This window comes from Eubalaena glacialis, chromosome 11, assembly GCF_028564815.1.
Source record: "Eubalaena glacialis isolate mEubGla1 chromosome 11, mEubGla1.1.hap2.+ XY, whole genome shotgun sequence".
Taxonomy (NCBI): domain Eukaryota; kingdom Metazoa; phylum Chordata; class Mammalia; order Artiodactyla; family Balaenidae; genus Eubalaena; species Eubalaena glacialis.
In genome coordinates, this window is record NC_083726.1 from 22569524 (window position 1) to 22590594 (window position 21071).

The following is a 21071-nucleotide window of genomic DNA, read 5'->3' on the forward strand; positions in this document are numbered from 1 at the left end:
TGGAAGCTAAACAATATGCTACTAAACAACCAATGGATCACTGAAGAAATCAAGGGGAAAATCAAAAAATACCTAGAGAAAAATTAAAATAAAAACACAATGATCTAAAACCTATGGGAGGGACTTCCCTGGCAGTCCAGTGGTTAAAGACTTCGCCTTTCAATGCAGGGGGTGTGGGTTCAATCCCTGGTTGGGGAGCTAAGATCCCACATGCCTTGTGGCCAAAAAACCAAAACATAAAATGGAAGCAGTATTGTAACAAATTCAATAAAGACTTTAAAAATGGTCCACATTAAAAAAAAAAAGATCTTTAAAACCTATGGGACACAGCAAAAGTAGTTCTAAGTGGGAAGTTTATAGTGGTACAAGCTTACTTCAGGAAACAAGAAAAATCTCAGATAAACAACCTAACGTTACACCGAAAGCAACTAGAGAAGAACAAACAAAACCCGAAGTTAGTAGAAGGGAAGAAATCATAAAGATCACAGCAGAAATAAATGAAATAGAGACTAAAAAACAATAGAAAAGATCAATGAAACTAAAAGCTGGTTCTTTGAAAAGATAAACAAAATTGATAAACCTTTAGCCACACTCATCAAGAAAAAAAGGGAGAGGGCCCAAATCAATACTATCAGTAAAATCGGAAATGAAAAAGAAGTTACAACTGACACCACAGAAATACAAAGAATCATAAGAGACTACTACAAGTAACTATATGCCAATAAAATGGACAACCTAGAAGAAATGGGAAAATTCTTAGAAAGGTAGAATCTCCCAAGGCTGAAGCAGGAAGAAATAGAAAACATGAAGAGACCAATTACCAGTAATGAAATTGAATCAGTAATTTTAAAACTCCCAATAAACAACAGTCCAGAACCAGATGGCCTCACAGATGAATTCTACCAAACATTTAGACAAGAGTTACCACCTCTCCTTCTCAAACTATTCCAAAAAATTGCAGGGGAAGGAACATTTCTGAACTCATTCTGTGAGGCCACCATTACCCTGATACCAAAAACCAGACAAAGATATCACAAAAAAAAGAAAATAAAAGGTCAATATCACTAATGAACATTGATGCAAAAATCCTCAACAAAACACTAGCAAAACCCACAGATCAATCATTGAGATATACCACATTAACAAATTGAAGAATGAAAACCACATGATCATCTCAATAGATACAGAAAAGGCTTTTGATAAAATTCAACATCCATTTATGTAAAAAAAAAAACTCCAGAAAATGGGCATAGGGGGAACATTCCTCAGCATAATAAAGGCTATATATGACAAACCCACAGCTAACATCATACTCAATGGTGAAAAGCTGAAAGTATTTCCTCTAAGATCAGCAATAAGGCAAGGATGCCCACTCTCGCCACTTTTATTCAACATAGTTTTGGAAGTCCTAGCCACAGCAATCAGAGAAGAAAAAGAAATAAAAGGAATCCAAATTGGAAGAGAAGAAGTAAAACTGTCACTGTTTGCAGATGACATGATACTATACAAAATCCTAAAGACACTACCAGAAAACTACTAGAGCTCATCAATGAATTTGGTAAAGTTTCAGGATACAAAATTAATGCACAGAAATCTGTTGCATTTCTATACACAAACAACAAAATATCAGAAAGAGAAGTTAAGGAAAGAATCCCATTTACCATTGCATCAAGAAGAATAAAATACCTAGGAATAAACCTACCTAAGGAGGCAAAAGACCTGTACTTCAAAAACTATGACACTGATGAAAGAAATTGAAGATGACACAAACAAATGGAAAGATATGCTGTGTTCTTGGACTGGAAGAATCCATATTTTTAAAATGACCATACTACCCAAGGCAGTCTACAGATTCAGTGCAATCCCTTTCAAATCACCAGTGGCATTTTCCACAGAACTAGAATGAAAAATTCTAAAATTTATATAGAAATATGAAACACCCTGAATAACCAAAACAATCTTGAGAGAGAAGAATAGAGCTGGAGGAATCAGACTCCCTGACTTCAGACTATACTACAAAGCTACAGTAATCAAAACAGTGTGGTACTGGCACAAAAACAGACAGGCAGATTGATGGAAAAGGATAGAAAGCCCAGAAATAAATCCATGCACTTATGTTTAATTAATCTATGACAAAGGAGGCAAGAATATACAATGGAGAAAAGACATCCTCTTCAATAAGTGGTGCTGGGAAAACTGGACAGCTACATGCAAAAGAATGAAATTAGAACATTCTCTAACATGATATACAAAAATCCACTCCAAATGGATCAAAGACTTAAATGTAAGACTGGGTACTATAAAACTCCTAGAGCAAAACATAGGCAGAACACTCTTTGACATAAATTGCAGCAATATCTTTTTCGATCTGTCTCCTAGAGTAATGAAAATTTAAAAAATAAACAAATGGGACCTAATTAAACTCAAAAGCTTTTGCACAGCAAAGGAAACCATAAACAAAACAAAAAGACAACCCACAGAATGGGAGAAAATATATGCAAACAATGCAGCCGTCAAGGAATTAATCTCCAATTGGTAGAAATTGTAAATTGGTGCAGCCACTATGGAGAACAGTTTGGAGGTTTCTTTAAAAACTAAAAATAGAGTTACGATAGGCTCCAGCATCCCAACTCCTGAGCATATTTCTGGAGAAAACGAATCTGAAAAGATACATACACCCCAATGTTCATAGCAGCACTATTTACAATAGCTAAGACATGGAGGCAACCTAAATGTCCATCGACAGCTGAATGGATAAAGAAGATGTGGTATATATACACAATGGAATACTAGTTAGCCATAAAATAATGAATAATGCCATTTGCAGCAACATGGTTGGACCTGGAGATTATCATATTAAGTGAAGTAAGACAAACAGAGAAAGACAAATACCATATGACATCACTTTTATGTGGAATCTAAAAAAAGTGATATGAATGAACTCATTTACAAAGCAGAAATAGACTCACAGATATAGAAAACAAACTTATGGTTATCAAAGGGGAAAGGTGGGGGGAGGGATAAATTAGGAGTTGGGATTAACATACACACACTCTCTATATAAAATAGATGAACAACAGGGACCTACTCTGTAGTGCAGAGAACTATATTTGGTATATATATATATATATACTGAATGTATATATTGAATATATATATTGAATCACTTTGCTGTACACCTGAAACTAACACAACATTGTAAATCAACTATACTTCAATTAAAAAAATAATGAAACAAAATAAAATTGGATGAGAGAAAAACTAAACACTGTAAAAGCAATCAATCTAATTAGAAAATGGACAACAGACATGGAGAGACATGTCACTGCAGAGGATATACAGATGGCAAATAAGCACATGAAAAGATATTCAAATTTATTAACAGATAAGGAGAAGCAAATTAAAATAACAATGGGATGTCACTGTACTCCAATCAGAATGGCTAAAATCAAAAGTAGTAACAACACCAAATGCTGGCAAGGATATGAATGGTACAACAAATCTGGAAAACAGTTCGGCAGTTTCTTAAAACATTAAGCACATTACTACCATACTACCCAGCATGTGCACTCCTGAGAATCCATCCCAGCTATATAAAAACTTATGTTCACCCAAAAAACCTGTGCATGAATGTTTATAGCAGCACTATTCCTAATACTTGAAAACTGGAAGCAAACCAGATGTCCTTCAGTGGGTTAATTAAAGTGTGGTACATCCATAACGTTGAATACTACTCAGCTTAAAAAAAAAAAGAAGCTGTTGATACATACAACAGTTTGGATGAATCTCTAGAAAATTACTATGCTGAGAAAAACCAATCCCAAAAGGTTACATGCTGTATGATTCTATTTGTTCATCATTCTTGGCATGACAAAATTATAGAAATAGAGAACAGATTAGTGGTTGCCAGGAGTTAAGGAGGAAGTGGGAGCAGGAGAGAAGTAGGTGTGGCTATAAAAGGGCAACAGGAGGGATCCTTGTGGAATTGTTCTTTTTCTTGGCTGTATCAATGTCTATATCCTGGTTGTGATGTTGTACTATAGTTTTGCAAGATGTTAATTATCTGTGGGGAAAACCAGGAAAAGTGCACATGCAGTTTCTCTGTATTATTTCTTACAACTGCATGTGAATCTACAATTATCTCCAAACAACTAGTGTAAAAATTTAAGTTGTGAAAATAAAAGCAACATGCACCTTTATTTGTAAAAATATTTTCTTTCACTCACACAGTGATATGAACTTCCCATTTGGGCTGCTCAGAACCTGTCTTCTATAATCCATTGCATAATTAAACTCCTGCTGTTCTTAGACTGAAATAAATCATTAAAAAATTTTTTTTAAAGAAACTAAATTTGGGAAATAAAGCTGGCCTTATTTTTAATTTTGGACACATTTGAATTTGACTTGAGCATCTTTGAAATACTAATGCATAGATATTTGAAATGCCTAATTCAAAAAATACTTTTTGCAAGATAGTCATGACTATTTTAATGCTGGGGGAAGCTTCTATAAGAATAAACCTCATGGTTTAGAGATCAAAGGCTCTCCAGTTCTTCAGTGTCTACACTGACTCCAGAGCTACTTAACACTTTTATTGAATAAAACTAGAATAAAAATCACAGCTTTTATTACCCTTTCATGGCTGCATGTAGTCTTTCCAATTAAAGTTTGAATACGTTGTATGACAGGGGTCAGTTTTCTTACCTGAAGATAAGAAGTTCTATATCTTTAGAAAAAGTCTTAATCATATTAACAATTATATTCATGATAAAAAATTGTACCCCATTTTAAAGTTTTTTTCCTTTCACTACAAAGAAAGAAAAATATAAACTGTTTCCAATTTGCATGACATCTATAATGAAAAGTTTAATAATATCTACCCTTTACTGAGCTGTTGTCGGCACTCCCTCAAATCCCTTCTTTATACTGTTTTAAAAGTGATCAAGACAGAAAAATATGAGAATTCTAACTCAATATGTTGAACTGATCCCAACTATTTGCATCTTCTCCACCCTTACATGCAATTAAAATGGTAAAATAAATATAAAAATAAGAATAAATCCATAGCAGTGATGAAAAGCAGGGAGTGATGCTATTAGAGGCATTTGGGAACTTTTGAAAGATAAAAACAAATGGCTGAGTAATATTCCATTGTACATATGTGCCACATCTTCTTTATCCATTCATCTGTCGATGGGGAAGGGTAAGCTGGGATGAAGTGAGAGAGTGGCATGGACTTACATACACTACCAAATGTAAAATAGATAGCTAGTGGGAAACAGCCGTATAGAACAGGGAGATCAGCTTGGTGCTCTGTGTCCAGCTAGAGGGGTGGGATAGGAAGGGTGGGAGGGAGACGCAAGAGGGAGGAGATATGGGAATATACGTGTACGTATAGCTGATTCACTTTGTTATACAGCAGAAACTAACACACCATTGTAAAGCAATTATACTCCAATAAAGATGTTAAAAAAAATGGTGTTGGTTTTAGGCAGGGATTAGTCCGGACAAGTAAAACACCTCAACAGCTTATACATGGACCAATTGACTTTATTTTCCTACCACATGGTAATAACTCTCTCAGTAAGGTGAAGTCAGGTGAAGCCCCTACTGTGGGAACTGGAGTAGGAGAGAGAAATGAAGCAGTATCCTAGGTAAACAAAAATGGTTTACCAAGAACACCAGATATTTGAGGAAAATTAGCAACCAAAAAGAGAGGAACCACGATCAACAAATAAAGTAAATGACCTCTGAGAAAAACAAAAATTAATGCCAGAGAAAGATTGTAATCAGTTTCCTCAGAAAGATTTGGGAGATTATTGAACTCAGTAAATTAGGAACAGGTCATTTTTTAATGGAAAACAAGTTATTTTTTTAACTTGGAAAATAAGAAATGTTATTGAAAATTAAAAATAGGATCATCGTACCTAAAGTCATAATAATATGCCTAAATGTTTCATGCCTTATCTAATTTGTTCTGATGTATTCCCCAGAGCCTAGAACAGTGCCTGACACATGGCTGATGGTCAGTAGTATTTTTTGAATAAATTATAGAACACCAAATAGTAAAATATCCCAGAATATAAAACAAGAAAGATCAAAGAGATTCAATATCCATTTAATATGAACTCTAGAAGTAGGAGAAGAAGCCACAACAGTCATTAAGAGAGTGTGGTACTAGCACAGGAATAGATCAATGGGAACACAGTAGAGTCCAAAAATGTAAACCCAGTCTATATTTGGAAATTTAGTACGTGATAAAGGTGGCATTTCAAATCAGTAAAGAAATAAATGATGGTATTGGGACAGTAGGCTATCATTTGGTGGAAAAAATACTTAGAATTAAGCTTTTCACCATATACCATATACACAAAATATTTCAGGTTGATTAAAGTTCTAAAAGAAAATACTCCTGGTCTAGCTTCCCATTTTTACCACCCACCTCATCCCCATTTTAAAAAGTATAAGAAGGCATCTAATTTTATTGCCACTGACTTAACAGGACATTGTTTTGTGTTGATATAATTTATCAATGGGCCAGTGTCTAGGAAGTCTGTCATCTCCATGTATTTCTACTGATGCCACTTGCTAATCTTCTGACATTCAGCTGTTTTCTCTGGGAACTCATTTTGAACCTTGGTTTTGCTTGGATAATTTAATACCACCATTGACTTTTGTTAGCACCACTTTTTCTTTGTGCTGACACCACTGTATCCCTGTAGTCCTAGTTGACATTTTTTTTAGGAGGTTGATGAGGTCCCTTTATAATTAAATTAAGTGAATTCAAATGATTTAAAATCCACTTAAATCCAAGTAAGTGGATTTTTTTAAATGTCCATTAGTTTAAATAATTTGAAAATAGATGAAACATAGAAGTGGATATTTGAAACTTAGGTTTCAATCCAGAGAAAATTTGGAAGTAAATGTACACATTACCTAAATCTCATTCTAGTTAGGAATTTTGTGTTCTCATTTTATTCATATGTGAATCATATCTGTCTGGGTTACAGTAATGTCATGAAATTCTTAATATTGCATCAGAATGTTATATTTCATTTATATTTTGATACAACATAAAGATATTCTTAGGAACTTGGTTCTGACTGATGAAGATAATCCAAAATAAGGGTAGAGGATGTGTGCTATCCTGTATGTGACACCAGTAAATTCACACATTAGTCCCTTTAAGGTAATAACTATGATGGCGCTGGCTTCATTGATGTGGGACCAATGCAGTCTCAATAGGCCCCACGCTAAGAAGGGCCCTATGCTTGGGGTTTAATGCTCTTGCATAGCTGTCTAAAATTCTTAATTCTTATCTCTGAATTTGTATTTTGTAAGTGAAGTCTGTGGGAAAATGGAGCATGTGCTGGGGCTTGGAGCCTTGGCTCATCTGTGGTCCCAGATCCCGCCATCTCCCCATATTACTAGGTAGGATTCTTGGCCACCTGACCCCCCAACCCTAGTGCTCCCAGCCAGCCCACCAACTGCTGATACAGCACTGAGACCCTGAGTGTGGGGATGGTCAAGGTTGAGTGTATGTACTGAGTTGCAGGGCAAAACCCCTGGGTGCCTGTGAGGGTGTCCTCTCATCCTGTAAGTGTCCCTGTGCCCAAGGGAATGCAACAGTAAGTGGCAAATAAAATCACCATGACAGATCTAGAGAGAGACCATGGAATAAAGGAAAAACTTTTTTCCCTGCTTTTGGAACAAAGAGCCCCACATTTCCATGTTGTACTGCGTCCAGCAACTCCATGTAGCTAGCCTTGACTCACAATCATTCATGTGTCCACTCAGTTTCAGGTCCTCAGAGATATTCCCTAATCACTGCATAGCAGGGTTCACCAACCTTTTCTGTATGGGACCAGAGAATAAAATAGTTTAGGCTTTGTGAGTCATATGGTCTCTGCTGCAACTATTCAGCTCTGCTACAATCGCATGAAATATAAGTGAATGAACGTGACTATGTTCTGATAAAACTTTATTTATAAACATTGAAATTTGGGTTTTATATAATTTTCACCTGTCACTAATATTATTTTTCCATTTTTTTCAACCATTAAAAGATGTAAAAAATATTCTTAGCTCACATGCTTTACAAAAATAATCAGAAGCCTGGGTTTGGCCCATGATCTATAGTTTGCTATCTCTAGTTAAGTAAATATGTGTGGGAGCAAGTCCTTTGGAAGCTAGGGAGATATGAGTGCTGGACCACGGAGGCAGGGGAGATATTTTAGAGGCCCCACTTATCTTACACATTAAAACTTGGCAAATTCCATTTGTAATTTCAGTGAATTTGTGAAAACACTTTTTTTTTTCTTATACTGAATGACTTAGCAGGATTCCATCAGAATAGATTTTTAAAAATAGAATATATTAAAATGAAAGTTTAAGCAAATATTCCAGACCCATCCTCTTTTATCTCCATTTTTAATATCACTACCATCTCTTTATTCTTTTCTCCCATTGCTATTATTTCCCCACATGGATATCTCTTTTTTTTTTTTTAAATAAATTTTTATTTATTTTATGTATTTATTTTTGGCTGTGTTGGGTCTTCGCTGCTGCACGCAGGCTTTCTCTAGTTGCGGCGAGCAGGGGCTACTCTTCGTTGCAGTGCGCAGGCTTCTCATTGCAGTGGCTTCTCATTGCGGAGCACGGGCTCTAGGCGCGTGGGCTTCAGTAGTTGTGGCTCACGGGCTCTAGAGCACAGGCTCAGTAGTTGTGGCACATGGGCTTAGTTGCTCTGCGGCATGTGGGATCTTCCTGGACCAGGGATCGAACCCGTGTCCCCTGCATTGGCAGGCGGATTCTCAACCACTGCGCCACCAGGGAAGCCCCCAGATATCTCTTTTTAATTCTGCCTCTGTCCTTTGTGTTTTGAGGCACCATCTACTTGTCTCTGGGTTTGAATACATGAACATTCCTTCCAATCTAACCCCTTCGTGCTAACTACTTATGTAATCGTGAGTAAATCATTTAAGTGAGCCACTGCATTCTGTGCTAGTTAGGATAAGTAGTTCTAGGGCCACCACAGACAAACCCAGAATCTCAATAGTTTAACATAAAGGATGTTTATTTCAACTTCTCATAAAGCCCAATTTGAGTTGAATGACCCTCCTTCATCTTGCAACTACATCATCTGGAGAGTAAGAGAGGGATGGAGAAGGCTCACTTCTACTAACAGGTCAATCAGTCAGTTACATGGCCTCAACCTAAATGCACATAAGGCTGGGAAATAAAAGGGAACCTAGCTTGTGGTTTTGTTGAGCACTAAAATGATGTGTAAAATGATCCCTTAAAACAGGGGTTGGCCAACGTTTTCTCTAAAGAACCAGACAGTGAATATTTTAGGTGTTGTGGATAATATGGCCTATGTCACAACTTCTCAAATCTATCATTGTAGTGTTGAGAGCAGTCATAGGCAATAAGTGAATGAATGAACATAGTATTCCAATAAAACTTTATTTTCATAAACAGGAGGCAGGCCAGATTTGGACCACAGGCCATAGTTTGCTGATCCCTTTCTTAGAGCATGACTAACATATAATGATTCTCATTTGTCATCATCTCAGATGCTCAGAGAACTTTGGGCAATGACTCCTCACTGCCTCAATGTTCCTTAAGCTGGCTAATGATAACCTATAGGCAGTTCTGAAGAAGCAAATAAGAATGAGGTCAGATGATCACTGATCAATGGTTTCTTCCCTTTAGAATTTCCATTAGCCTGTCTCCCTTCCTCCAGATATGTTATTTGAAGCTATGATACAGTGAGATCATAGTACTCTGTTCAAAGAAAGAAGGGGAAATATCATGTAGATTTGCATAACCATATAGACTAAGAAGTCTATTCTGAGTCCTGATAGCATCCAAGCATATATCTTGTGTACTTCTGGTATAGGAGTGTATACATTTGTATTTCCCACAAAAAAACCTTATCATTTAGCATCTACCCAATCGAGAAATCTATGAGTCACCCTAGACTCCTCCCTTAAAATCAACCTACACATCCAATCAGACGCCAACATCTAAAGAGCTATAACCACATTAGCATCTCCTAAAAACATCTGCTATCTCCAACACTGTTGCAACTGCTTTACCTCAGGACCCCATTATGTCTTGGCTGGAATTCTATAACATCCTCCTAATTAGTCTCCCTTCCTCAAATTCTGCCCTTACCTGTTCATTCTCTAAACTGCTAAAATGATTTTACTGAAATACAAACCCAACTATGAAACCCTCTTGCTTATAAATCATCCAGTGGTTCCTTAAAATATTCAGGTTAAAGACCAAACTCCTTAACATGGCATTAGAGCCCTTTATGATTTGTCCCCCTGCAACATTCAATATCTCACGGCTTGAACCCATCACTACCTTCGCATACTCTGCTCTACAGCCATACTGAACTGTTTGCAGTTTGCACTTTCCTTCTCCCCGTCCTCTTTTGTTTGCCTATCACCTCTGCTTCATCAAGAATCAACTCAGCCATCAATCACCTGCTTGTGGAAGCCTTTCCTAATCCCCTCCGTAAAGTAGAGGTTCACCTTTTATATTTTGTGTCCACTTATCATGACACTTATCACTCTACTATACTATACTGACACATAATCCTTGGATTGCTTGTCTCTTCCCTCATGCACCATCCCTCCTCCCACTTCACCTGGAGAAGAGGGACAATGGCTTACTCATTTTATTCCTATCATACTGCTTACCAAGGTATCCACAATTTAGTATACACTCAGCAAATATTTGTAGAATGAATTAATGCAGAAGAATAGTTTGTTTGCTTTCATGATTGCATAACAAATTGCGCTTTTCATGCATTTAAAACGTTGGGTGGTCAAGGTTCAGAAACATGTATTTAAGACACATAAGTAAAGGAGTCATACATATCAGTTGGCTTGATCCTTATAATGTTTATGAGAAGGAACATTATATAAATTTGGTCTGTTGCCTTTATACAAAGTGAAACAAAAGCAAAACACAACACAATGAAACAAAACCACAATGATGGACATACCTGTGTTTCCATTGCAGCCAGTGTCATATTCCATGCCTTTTAATTGCTGTTATATAGTCTAGTAGAAAGAACATTGAATATGAATTGAGATTCAGTACCCCCAAGGAGAGACATTTCATGAGAAACCAAGTCTGACATTGAACCCCAGTCTTTCATACTTCAAAAGCAACTGAGTCCTATGTGGGTACTAATTTGAATTTCATTACTGAGTTCATGTGTTGTAATAATAAATGACTTACCCTCTTGTATAACAATATATATGCCTTTCAACCTCTCCCATAAAAATAGTGCAATGGTGAAAGTATAAAGCATATTATGATAATCTGCACACCTTATGTAAAAAAAACTCTGAAAAATACATTTCAATATCATTGTCTATTTTAGATTATAGACTAAGTGATGTGTACTTTAAAAAAAAGACATGATGAGCTGGAAGAGACAGGGTAACTTGAATATTCTGCAGGAAAATAATTGTGGAATTCAGTGATAAAATTAACAAGTATTTTAGGGCAGTGAAAGTGTTAGTAAAACAAAAGTTTATTGTACTTTGGGGAAAGTAAAGTACAATAAACTCTATTACAAAGAGATTGTAGTTAATCTCTTATCAAGTATTACAAGAGATTGTTAATATTTCATTAATATGAATAAGAGGAATAAAAAGTAAGAAAACCTGGATTAATTCTTAGGAAATGTGCACAATCCTGAGAGCCAAAAAGACTGCAGCTTTTCTGAAGGATGATGTTTGAAGCTCTGCTAAGCAGGAAAAAAAAAAGTGAATATAATTAAAATTGTGGAAAAAACCAGAAAACTGCTATAGGGAACAATCCATTACTGATAAAGGGTATAGATTATATCTGCTGTTACTCCATGATTTTACCTTTTGTGTTTAAATTGACTTTTCTTGCTATTTGGGGATTAATTTAAATCCTTAAAAAAGAAAATCGAAGTCCACTACAAATACCAAGTAGATTCTTAGATCCTGGAAAATGTTCTATACAACTTTACTTAATTCTAATGATAAAATTCCAGCATATGGTACTTGGGGACAATATCTAATGCCACCAATTCCTTGGGCTATATAGAGAATAAAAAAAAAATGGAACTGCCTTAATTATGCTTCAATGTTGTAAGGGCCCTTTTATTATTAGATTCTATATCCTCAGAGTCTGGCAAATGCCAAGTCCTTAATAAGTATTAGTTGAATGAAAGGTGACTCAAAATTGCAACATTCTGAATTGATCATTAAGAGAAATTCTACACACTGTGTTTTTTCAGTCTTCTGGGAAAATCTAACAAAAAGTCTAACTTATTTTATCAACTATGCCATGATATTTTTTCATTAAACAATTTTTTATTATTTAACTAATCAAGGGATTATTTAATGTCTCTCTGTAAAGCACAAGTATATTTTATATATAAAAAACAGACAGTTTAACTGAAAAAAATCACTTAGATTAAATTGATGGGGAGATTGGGCTGAAGATGAACATGATCTTATTAATACTGTCATCATGCTCATTTATTTTAGCCTAAACAACGAACATCTATTGTGTCTTCTCTGGATTTTCATCGAATGAATCACAGCCAAGAATATTTCGAAATCAACACATCTACAGGGTGTACAAGCTTTACTTCCAGCCCTCCTGTTAGTCCACCCACCTCTTCTGTGGCAACCACAGAAGTCAAGAACGAGGGAACTGGCCGTACAGGTAAAGCAGTTCATTTATGCAGCTATGTTTTTTGAGCTTTTAAAACCAAAGCCTTTATGAGTTAGGGGACTTAAGAGGAATCTTCATATAAATCTCGTTGTGTTTTTCGTTTACCTACATGTGTGGCAAAGTAGAGGCTTACCATTTTTGTCAGAGTGTGGTATAATATTCTTTTTGAATACACTAATGGCCTTTCAGTAGTTAGATATTAAAGATAGTGATTTCATGCCAAGACTTTAATGGCACCATCCAAAATGTGTGGAGAAATGTAATCATCATCATATTTTCAGGTCTGACCTTTAAACAGAACCAAAATCTAACCTTTTAACAGTTGAAATGGTTTCGAATAGTATGTTACTATGGTTTCTTAATGTAATATGTCACCTCCATGTTACATTAAAAATTTTAGAACAGACTGATATTTCGTAATAATGTGGAAGGACAATGCTGAGTTGTTTTACATTGAAAAGTAAAACTTTTAATTTCACAAAATAAAATGTTTAAGGTGGGCATTTATCTACTTTAAAAAGTAGCATTTCATTATCTTACACTTGGATGGTTTGTTATATATTGTATTTAAGCACCTGAATATAAAGGCATTAGCACATGGTATATAATGAAAGAGAACAAGTTCCTGAGTCAGTTCTGTCACTGATTTGCTAGATATTTTCCATCAAACCACTTAACTTCTCTGATCTTTAATTTGCTCCTCTGAAAAGGGGAAATAATATCTACTCTCTGGGTAGTTGTAGTAATAAATGAGCTTATTTATGTGAAGCATTTTGGAAACTATGAAAATTAATATTCTTATTTAGTATTATCGTTATTGTTTAATATTATTTTTTCTTCTTTAATATTATTTTGTTTGAAATCTGTAGTAGTTTTAAGATAAGAAGAGCCTACTGTACATCTGTACTCATGCCAAGGTGGCTGACTTTTTCTTGACTTAAAAGTATAATCTAAGTTAATGGGTAAATCTACTGTTTATTTTATAAATGATTGCATGCACAAAAAATTAATCTTTATAAAAATGTCAAGTGTTAATAGAACAAAGACTAATACATAACAACCTCACAAACGAATTGTATGCTGCAAAACACTTCGAATAAGTGACCCAATGAATTTATTATAACAGAGAGCCATTTCAAAAGTAGCCTGAATTATAATTAAAGCTTCCTACTTGTTAGGCAACATATTATGTAATCTAAGTATCACTTAAGAATCATCAGAAAATGGTGGGTAAAGGAGGAGACCTTTGGAGGTAGACAGACTTGGATGATATGATGGGTTAGCATTTAACTAGAAAGATCACCTTAGTATTACTATGTAGCAGATAGATTTGAGTTGAGATGAGATTGGAGGTAGGGAGGTAGGGAGCAGCAATGGAAAATATAAATGGATTTGAGAGATACAAGGAAAGAGTAATCAACAGGTCATGGCAACTGATCAGAGGTGTGATGGTGAGGAAGAAAAGTTCAAGGAAAGCTCTAAAGTTTCTTGCTTCAGCAGATGAGTCAAATCTGACTGCCATTCTTTGAAATAGGGAATATTTTTAGATGAGAAGGAAGAGAGAGATGGGTCACATAGGACCTAACATAGGCCATTTTAAGAACTTTGGCTTTTACTTAGGGTGAAATGGGGAGTCATTTCGGGTCTTTCAGGAGAGTGACATGATGTAACTTCTATTTTATGAAAATTACTTCAAATCTTGTGTTGAGAATGGACTGGAGAAGGAGGATAAGTGTGAAAGCAGGAAGGCCAGTAGGAGGTTATTGTAGCATTGCATTAAGATGAGAGAGGAAGTCAGCTCAGGTCAAAGGCGAAGCAGTGGAGGTAGAGAGAAACTGAGGGATGTTGGATGTATTTTTTAAGATTGAGCCTATAGGATTTCATGATAGAGTAGATGTAGTGCATGAGAGAAAGAGAAGAATTAAGGAAAACTGCAAGGTTTTTGTCCTAAACAATTGTAAAAATGGTTTTTACTGTCATCTAACATGAGACAGCTCCTGGGAAGAGCAGATTTTGTGAACAGGGAGAAATACCAGTTCATTTTTTTTAATTGAAGTATAGTTGATTTACAATGTTGTGTTAATTTCTGCTGTATAGCAAAGTGATTCATTCTTTTTTTATATTTTCTTTTCCATTATGGTTTATCATAGGATATTGAATATAGTTCTCTGTGGTATACAGTAGTACCTTGTTGTTTATCTATTCTATATATAATAGCTTACATCTACTAAAATTAACCTCCAACCCCATCCCTCCCCCCCCAAACCCCCTCCCCCTTGGCAGTCACAAGTCTGTTTTCTATGTCCGTGAGTCTGTTTGTGTTTCGTAGATAGGTTCATTTGTGTCATATTTTAGATTCCACATATAAATGATATCGTATGGTATTTGTCTTTCTCTTTCTGACTTACTTCACTTAGTATGATAATCTCTATTTGCGTCCATGTTCCTGCAAATGGCATTATTTTGTTCTTTTTTATGGCTGAGTAGTATTCTGTTGTATGTAAGTACCACATCTTGTTTATCCATTCATCTGTTGATGGACATTTTGGTTTTATCCATGTCTTGGCTATTGTGAATAGTGCTGCTATGAACATAGGGGTGCATGTATCTTTTTGAATTAGAGTTTTGTCTGGATGTATGCATAGGAGTGGGATTGTTGGATCATATGGTAACTATTTTTTGTTTTCTGAGGAACCTCCATATAGTTCTCCATAGTGGCTGTACCAACTTGGATTCCTACCAACACTGTAGATGGGAATGAACTCCTTTTCTACCAGGAGTTCATTTTAAGTTTGAGATATCTATTAGATATCTGAATAGCTGTGTCAAGTAGGCAGCTGAAGTTTCAGTCTGAAGACAAAAAATGTGAACAGTATCATTACATAGATGATATGGAGTAAGTGTAGATAGAGGACCGAAACCTGAGCTTGATGAAAGAGGTGATAAAAGGCGACAACAGCAAAGGAGTGTGAGAAGGAACAAGGTAGGAGGACATCTTCTGGTGAGTGCTGTGTTATGAATTTAGATGAAGAAAGTTATAAAGAAGGAGGGAATGGGAGGGGACATTCAAGATGGCGGAGGAGTAAGACGTGGAGATCACCTTCCTCCCCACAAATACATCAAAAATACATCTACATGTGGAACAACACCTACAGAACACCTACTGAAGCCTGGCAGAAGACCTCAGACTTCCCAAAAGGCAAGAAACTCCCCACATACATGGGTAGGGCAAAAGAAAAAAGGAAAAACAGAGACAAAAGAATAGGGACGGACCTGCACCTCTGGGAGGGAGCTGTGAAGGAGGAAAAGTTTCCACACACTAGGAAGCCCCTTCACTGGTGGAAACAGGGAGTGGGTGGGGGGGAATCTCTGGAGCCATGGAGGACAAAACAGCAACAGGGGTGAAGAAGGCAAAGCGGAGAGATTCCCAAACAGAGGATCAGTGCCGACCAGCACTCACCAGCCTGAGAGGCTTGTCTGTTCACCTGCTGGGGCGGGTGGGGGCTGGGAGCTGAGGCTCAGGCTTCAGAGGTCAGATCCTAGGGAGAGGACTGGGGTTGGCTGCATGAACACAGCCTGAAGGGAGCTAGTGCGCCACAGCTAGTGGGAGGGGGTCCAGGAAAAAGTTGTAACTTCCTAAGAGTCAAGAGACCATTGTTTTGGGGTGCGTGAGAAGAGATTCAGGGCACCGCCTAAATGAGCTCCAGAGACAGGCACGAGCCACGGCTATCAGTGCGGACACCAGAGACAGGCATGAAACACTAACGCTGCTGCTGCAGCCACCAAGAAGCCTGTGTGCAAGCACAGGTCACTATCCACACCTCCCCTCCCGGGAGCCTGTGCAGCCCACCACTGCCAGGGTCCCGTGATCCAGGGACAGCTTCCCCAGGAGAACACATGGTGCGCCTCAGGCTGTTGCAACGTCACACTGGCCTCTGCCGCCACAGGCTCGACCTGCATTCCATACCCCTCCCTCCCCCTGGCCTCACTGAACCAGAGCCCCCTAATCAGCTGCTACTTTAACCCCTTCCTGTCTGGGTGGGGAACAGACGCCCTCAGGCGACCTACATGCAGAGGTGAGGCCAAATCCAAAGCTGAACCCCAGGAGCTGGGTGAACAAAGAAGAGAAAGGAAAATCTCTCCCAGCAGCCTCAGGAGCAGCAGATTAAATCTCCACTATCAACTTGATGTACCTGCACCTGTGGAATACCTGAATAGACAACGAATCATCCCAAAACTGAGGCAGTGGACTTTGGGAGCAACTGTAGACTTGGGGGTCTGCTTTCTAAGTCTAATTTGTTTCTAGTTTTATGTTTATCTTAGTTTATTATTTAAAGCTTATTATCATTGGTAGGTTTGGTTGCTCTCTTCCTTTTTATTTTTAATATATATATATTTTTTCCTTTTTCTCTTTTGTGAGTGTGTATATGTATGCTTCTTTGTGTGATTTTGTCTGTATAGCTTTGCCTTACCATTTGTCCTAGGGTTCTGTCTGTCCGTTTTTTTTTTTTTTTTTCTTTTTTTTGGTATAGCTTTTAACGCAAGGTATCATTGGTGGCTTTGTTTTTTGGTTTGGTTGCTCTCTTCTTTCTTTCTTTCTTTCTTTTTTAAATTTTTTATTTTTAATAACTTTTTTTATTTTAATGACCTTATTTTATTTTATTTCATTTTCTTTCTTTCTTTCTTTCTCCCTTCCTTCCTTCCTTCCTTCCTTCCTCCCTGCCTTGCTCACTCCCTTCCTCTCTCTCTCTCTCTTTCTTTCTTTCTTTCACTTTTTTTTTCTCCCTTTTCTTCTGAGCTGTGTGGCTGACAGGGTCTTGGTGCTCTGGCTGGGTGTCAGGCCTGAGCCTCTGAAGGGGGAAAGCCGAGTTCAGGACATTGCTCCAACAGAGACCTCCTGGCTCCACATAATACCAAATGGCAAAAGATCTCCCAGAGATCTCCATCTCAATACTAACACCCAGATCCACTCAACGACCAGCAACCTACAGTGCTGGACACCCTATGCCAATCAACTAGCAAGACAGGAACACAACCCCACCCATTAGCAGAGAGGCTGCCTAAAATCATAGGAAGTTCACAGACACCCGAAAACACACCACCGGATGTGGTCCTGCCCACCAGAAAGACGAGATCCAGCCTCATCCACCAGAACACAGGCACCAGTACCCTCTACCAGGAAGCCTACACAACCCACTGAACCAACCCTACCCACTGGGGGCAGACACCAAAAACAATGGGAACTATAAACCTGCAGCCTGTGAAAAGGAGACCTCAAACACAGTAAGTGAAGCAAAATGAGAAGACAGAGAAACACACAGCAAATGAAGGAGCAAGGCAACAACCACCAGACCAAAAATATGAAGAGGAAATAGGCAGTCTACCTGGAAAAGAATTCAGAATAATGATAGTAAAGATGATCCAAAATCTTGGAAATAGAATGGAGAAAATACAAGAAACATTTAACAAGGGCCTAGAAGAACTAAAGAGCAAACAAACAATGATGAACAACACAATAAATGAAATTAAAAATTCTCTAGAAGGAATCAATAGCAGAATAACTGAGGCAGAAGAACAGATAAATGACCTGGAAGATAAAATAGTGGAAATAACTACCACAGAGCAGAATAAAGAGAAAAGAATGAAAAGAATTGAGGACAGTGTCAGAGACCTCTGAGACAACATTAAACGCACCAACATATGAATTATAGGGGTCCCAGAAAAAGAAGAGATAAAGAAAAGGACTGAGAAAATATTTGAAGAGATTATAGTTGAAAACTTCCCTAATATGGGAAAGGAAATAGTCAATCAAGTCCAGGAAGTGCAGAGAGTCCCATACAGGATGAATCCAAGGAGAAACATGCCAAGATACATAATAATCAAACTATCAAAAATTAAATACAAAGAAAAATATTAAAAGCAGTAAGGGAAAAGCAACAATTAACATACAAGGGAATCCCCATAAGGTTAACAGCTGATCTTTCAGCAGAAACTCTGCAAGCCAGAAGGGAGTGGCAGGACATATTTAAAGTGATGAAAGGGAAAGACCTACAACCAAGATTACTCTGCCCAGCAAGGATCTCATTCAGATTCGACGGAGACATTAAAACCTTAACAGACAAGCAAAAGCTAAGAGAATTCAGCACCACCAAACCAGCTTTACAACAAATGCTAAAGGAACTTCTGTAGGCAGGAAACACAAGAGAAGGAAATGACCTACAATAACAAACCGAAAACAATTAAGAAAATGGTAATAGGAACATACATATCGATAATTACCTTAAATGTAAGTGGATTAAATGCTCCAACCAGAAGACACAGACTGGATGAATGGATACCAAAACAAGACCCATATACATGCTGTCTGTAAGAGACCCACTTCAGACCTAGGGATACACACAGACTGAAAGTGAGGGGATGGAAAAAGATATTCCATGCAAATGGAAATCAAAAGAAAGCTGGAGTAGCAATTCTCACATCAGACAAAATAGACTTTAAAATAAAGATTATAACAAGAGGCAAAGAAGGACACTACGTAATGATCAAGGGATCAATCCAAGAAGAAGATATAACAATTGTAAATATTTATGCACCCAACATAGGAGCACCTCAGTACATAAGGCAAATGATAACAGCCATAAAAGGGGAAATCAACAGTAACACAAGAATAGTAGGGGACTTTAACACCCCACTTTCACCAGTGGACAGATCATTCAAAATGAAAATAAATAAGGAAACATAAGCTTTAATGATGCATTAAACAAGATGAACTTAATTGATATTGATAGGACATTCCATCCAAAAACAAGAGAATACACTTTCTTCTCAAGTGTTCATGGTACATTCTCCAGGATAGATCATATCTTGGGTCACAAATCAAGCCTTGGTAAATTTAAGAAAATTGAAATCGTATCAAGTATCTTTTCTAACCACAACGCTATGAGACCAGATTTCAATTACAGGAAAATATCTGTAAAAAATACAAACACATGGAGGCTAAACAATACACTACTAAGTAACCAAGAGATCACTGAAGAAATCAAAGAGGAAATCAAAAATACCTAGAAACAAATGACAATGAAAACACGATGACCCAAAACTTATGGAATACAGCAAAAGCAGTCCTAAGAGGGAAGTTTATAGCAATACAATCCTACCACAAGAAACAAGAAACATCTCAAACAAACAACCTAACCTTATACCTACAGCAATTAGAAAAAGAAGAACAAAAAACCCAAAGTTAGCAGAAGGAAAGAAATCATAAAGGTCAAATCAGAAATAAAAGAAAAAGAAATGAAGGAAACGATCGCAAAGATCAATAAAACTAAAAGCTGGTTCTTTGAGAAGATAAACAAAATTGATAAACCATTAACCAGACTTATCAAGAAAAAAAGGGAGAAGACTCAAATCAGTAAAATTAGAAATGAAAAAGGAGAAGTAACAACTGACACTGCAGAAATACAAAGGATCATGAGAGATTACTACAAGCAACTATATGCCAATAAAATGGGCAACCTGTAAAAAATGGACAAATTCTTAGAAAAGCACAACCTTCCAAGACTGAACCAGGAAGAAATAGAAAATACAAACAGACCAATCACAAGCACTGAAATTGAAAGTGTGATTAAAAATCTTCCAACACACAAAAGCCCAGGACCAGATGGCTTCACAGGCAAATTCTATCAAACATTTAAAGAAGAGCTAACACCTATCCTTCTCAGATTCTTCCAAAATATAACAGGTGGATGAACACTCCCAAACGCGTTCTACGAGGCTACCATCACCCTGATACCAAAACCAGACAAAGATGTCACAGAAAAGAAAAGTACAGGCCAATATCACTGATGAACATAGATGCAAAAATCCTCAACAAAATACTAGCAAACAGAATCCAACAGCACATTCAAATGATCTTACACCATGGTCAAGTGGGGTTTATCCCAGCAATGCAAGGATTCTTCAATATACTCAAATCAATCAATGTGATACACCATATTAACAAATTGAAGAATAAAAACCATATGATCATCTCAATAGATGCAGAAAAAGCTTTCGACAAAATTCAACACCCATTTATGATAAAAACCCTCCGGAAAGTAGACATAGAGGGAACTTACCTAAACATAATAAAGGCCATATATGACAAACCCACAGACAACATCGTTCTCAATGGTGAAAAACTGAAACCATTTCCACTAAGATCAGGAAGAAGACAAGGTTGCCCACTCTCTCCACTATTATTCAACATAGTTTTGGAAATTTTAGCCACAGCAATCAAAGAAAAAGAAATAAAAGGAATCCAAATCAGAAAAGAAGAAGTAAAGCTGTCACTC

At 37.0% G+C, this 21071-nt stretch overlaps 1 protein-coding gene across 5 annotated transcripts in view; it reads left to right on the forward strand.

Annotated features, from left to right (window-relative positions):
- The window catches only part of ANKS1B (ankyrin repeat and sterile alpha motif domain containing 1B), a 1182139-nt gene that overhangs the window by 534041 nt on the left and 627027 nt on the right, over positions 1–21071 (forward strand). For all 5 annotated transcript variants that reach the window (XM_061206227.1, XM_061206228.1, XM_061206229.1 and 2 more), the window contains exon 12: positions 12549–12729. In XM_061206227.1, coding sequence (XP_061062210.1) covers positions 12549–12729 — 181 coding nt within the window. The remainder of the gene's footprint in view (positions 1–12548; positions 12730–21071) is intronic.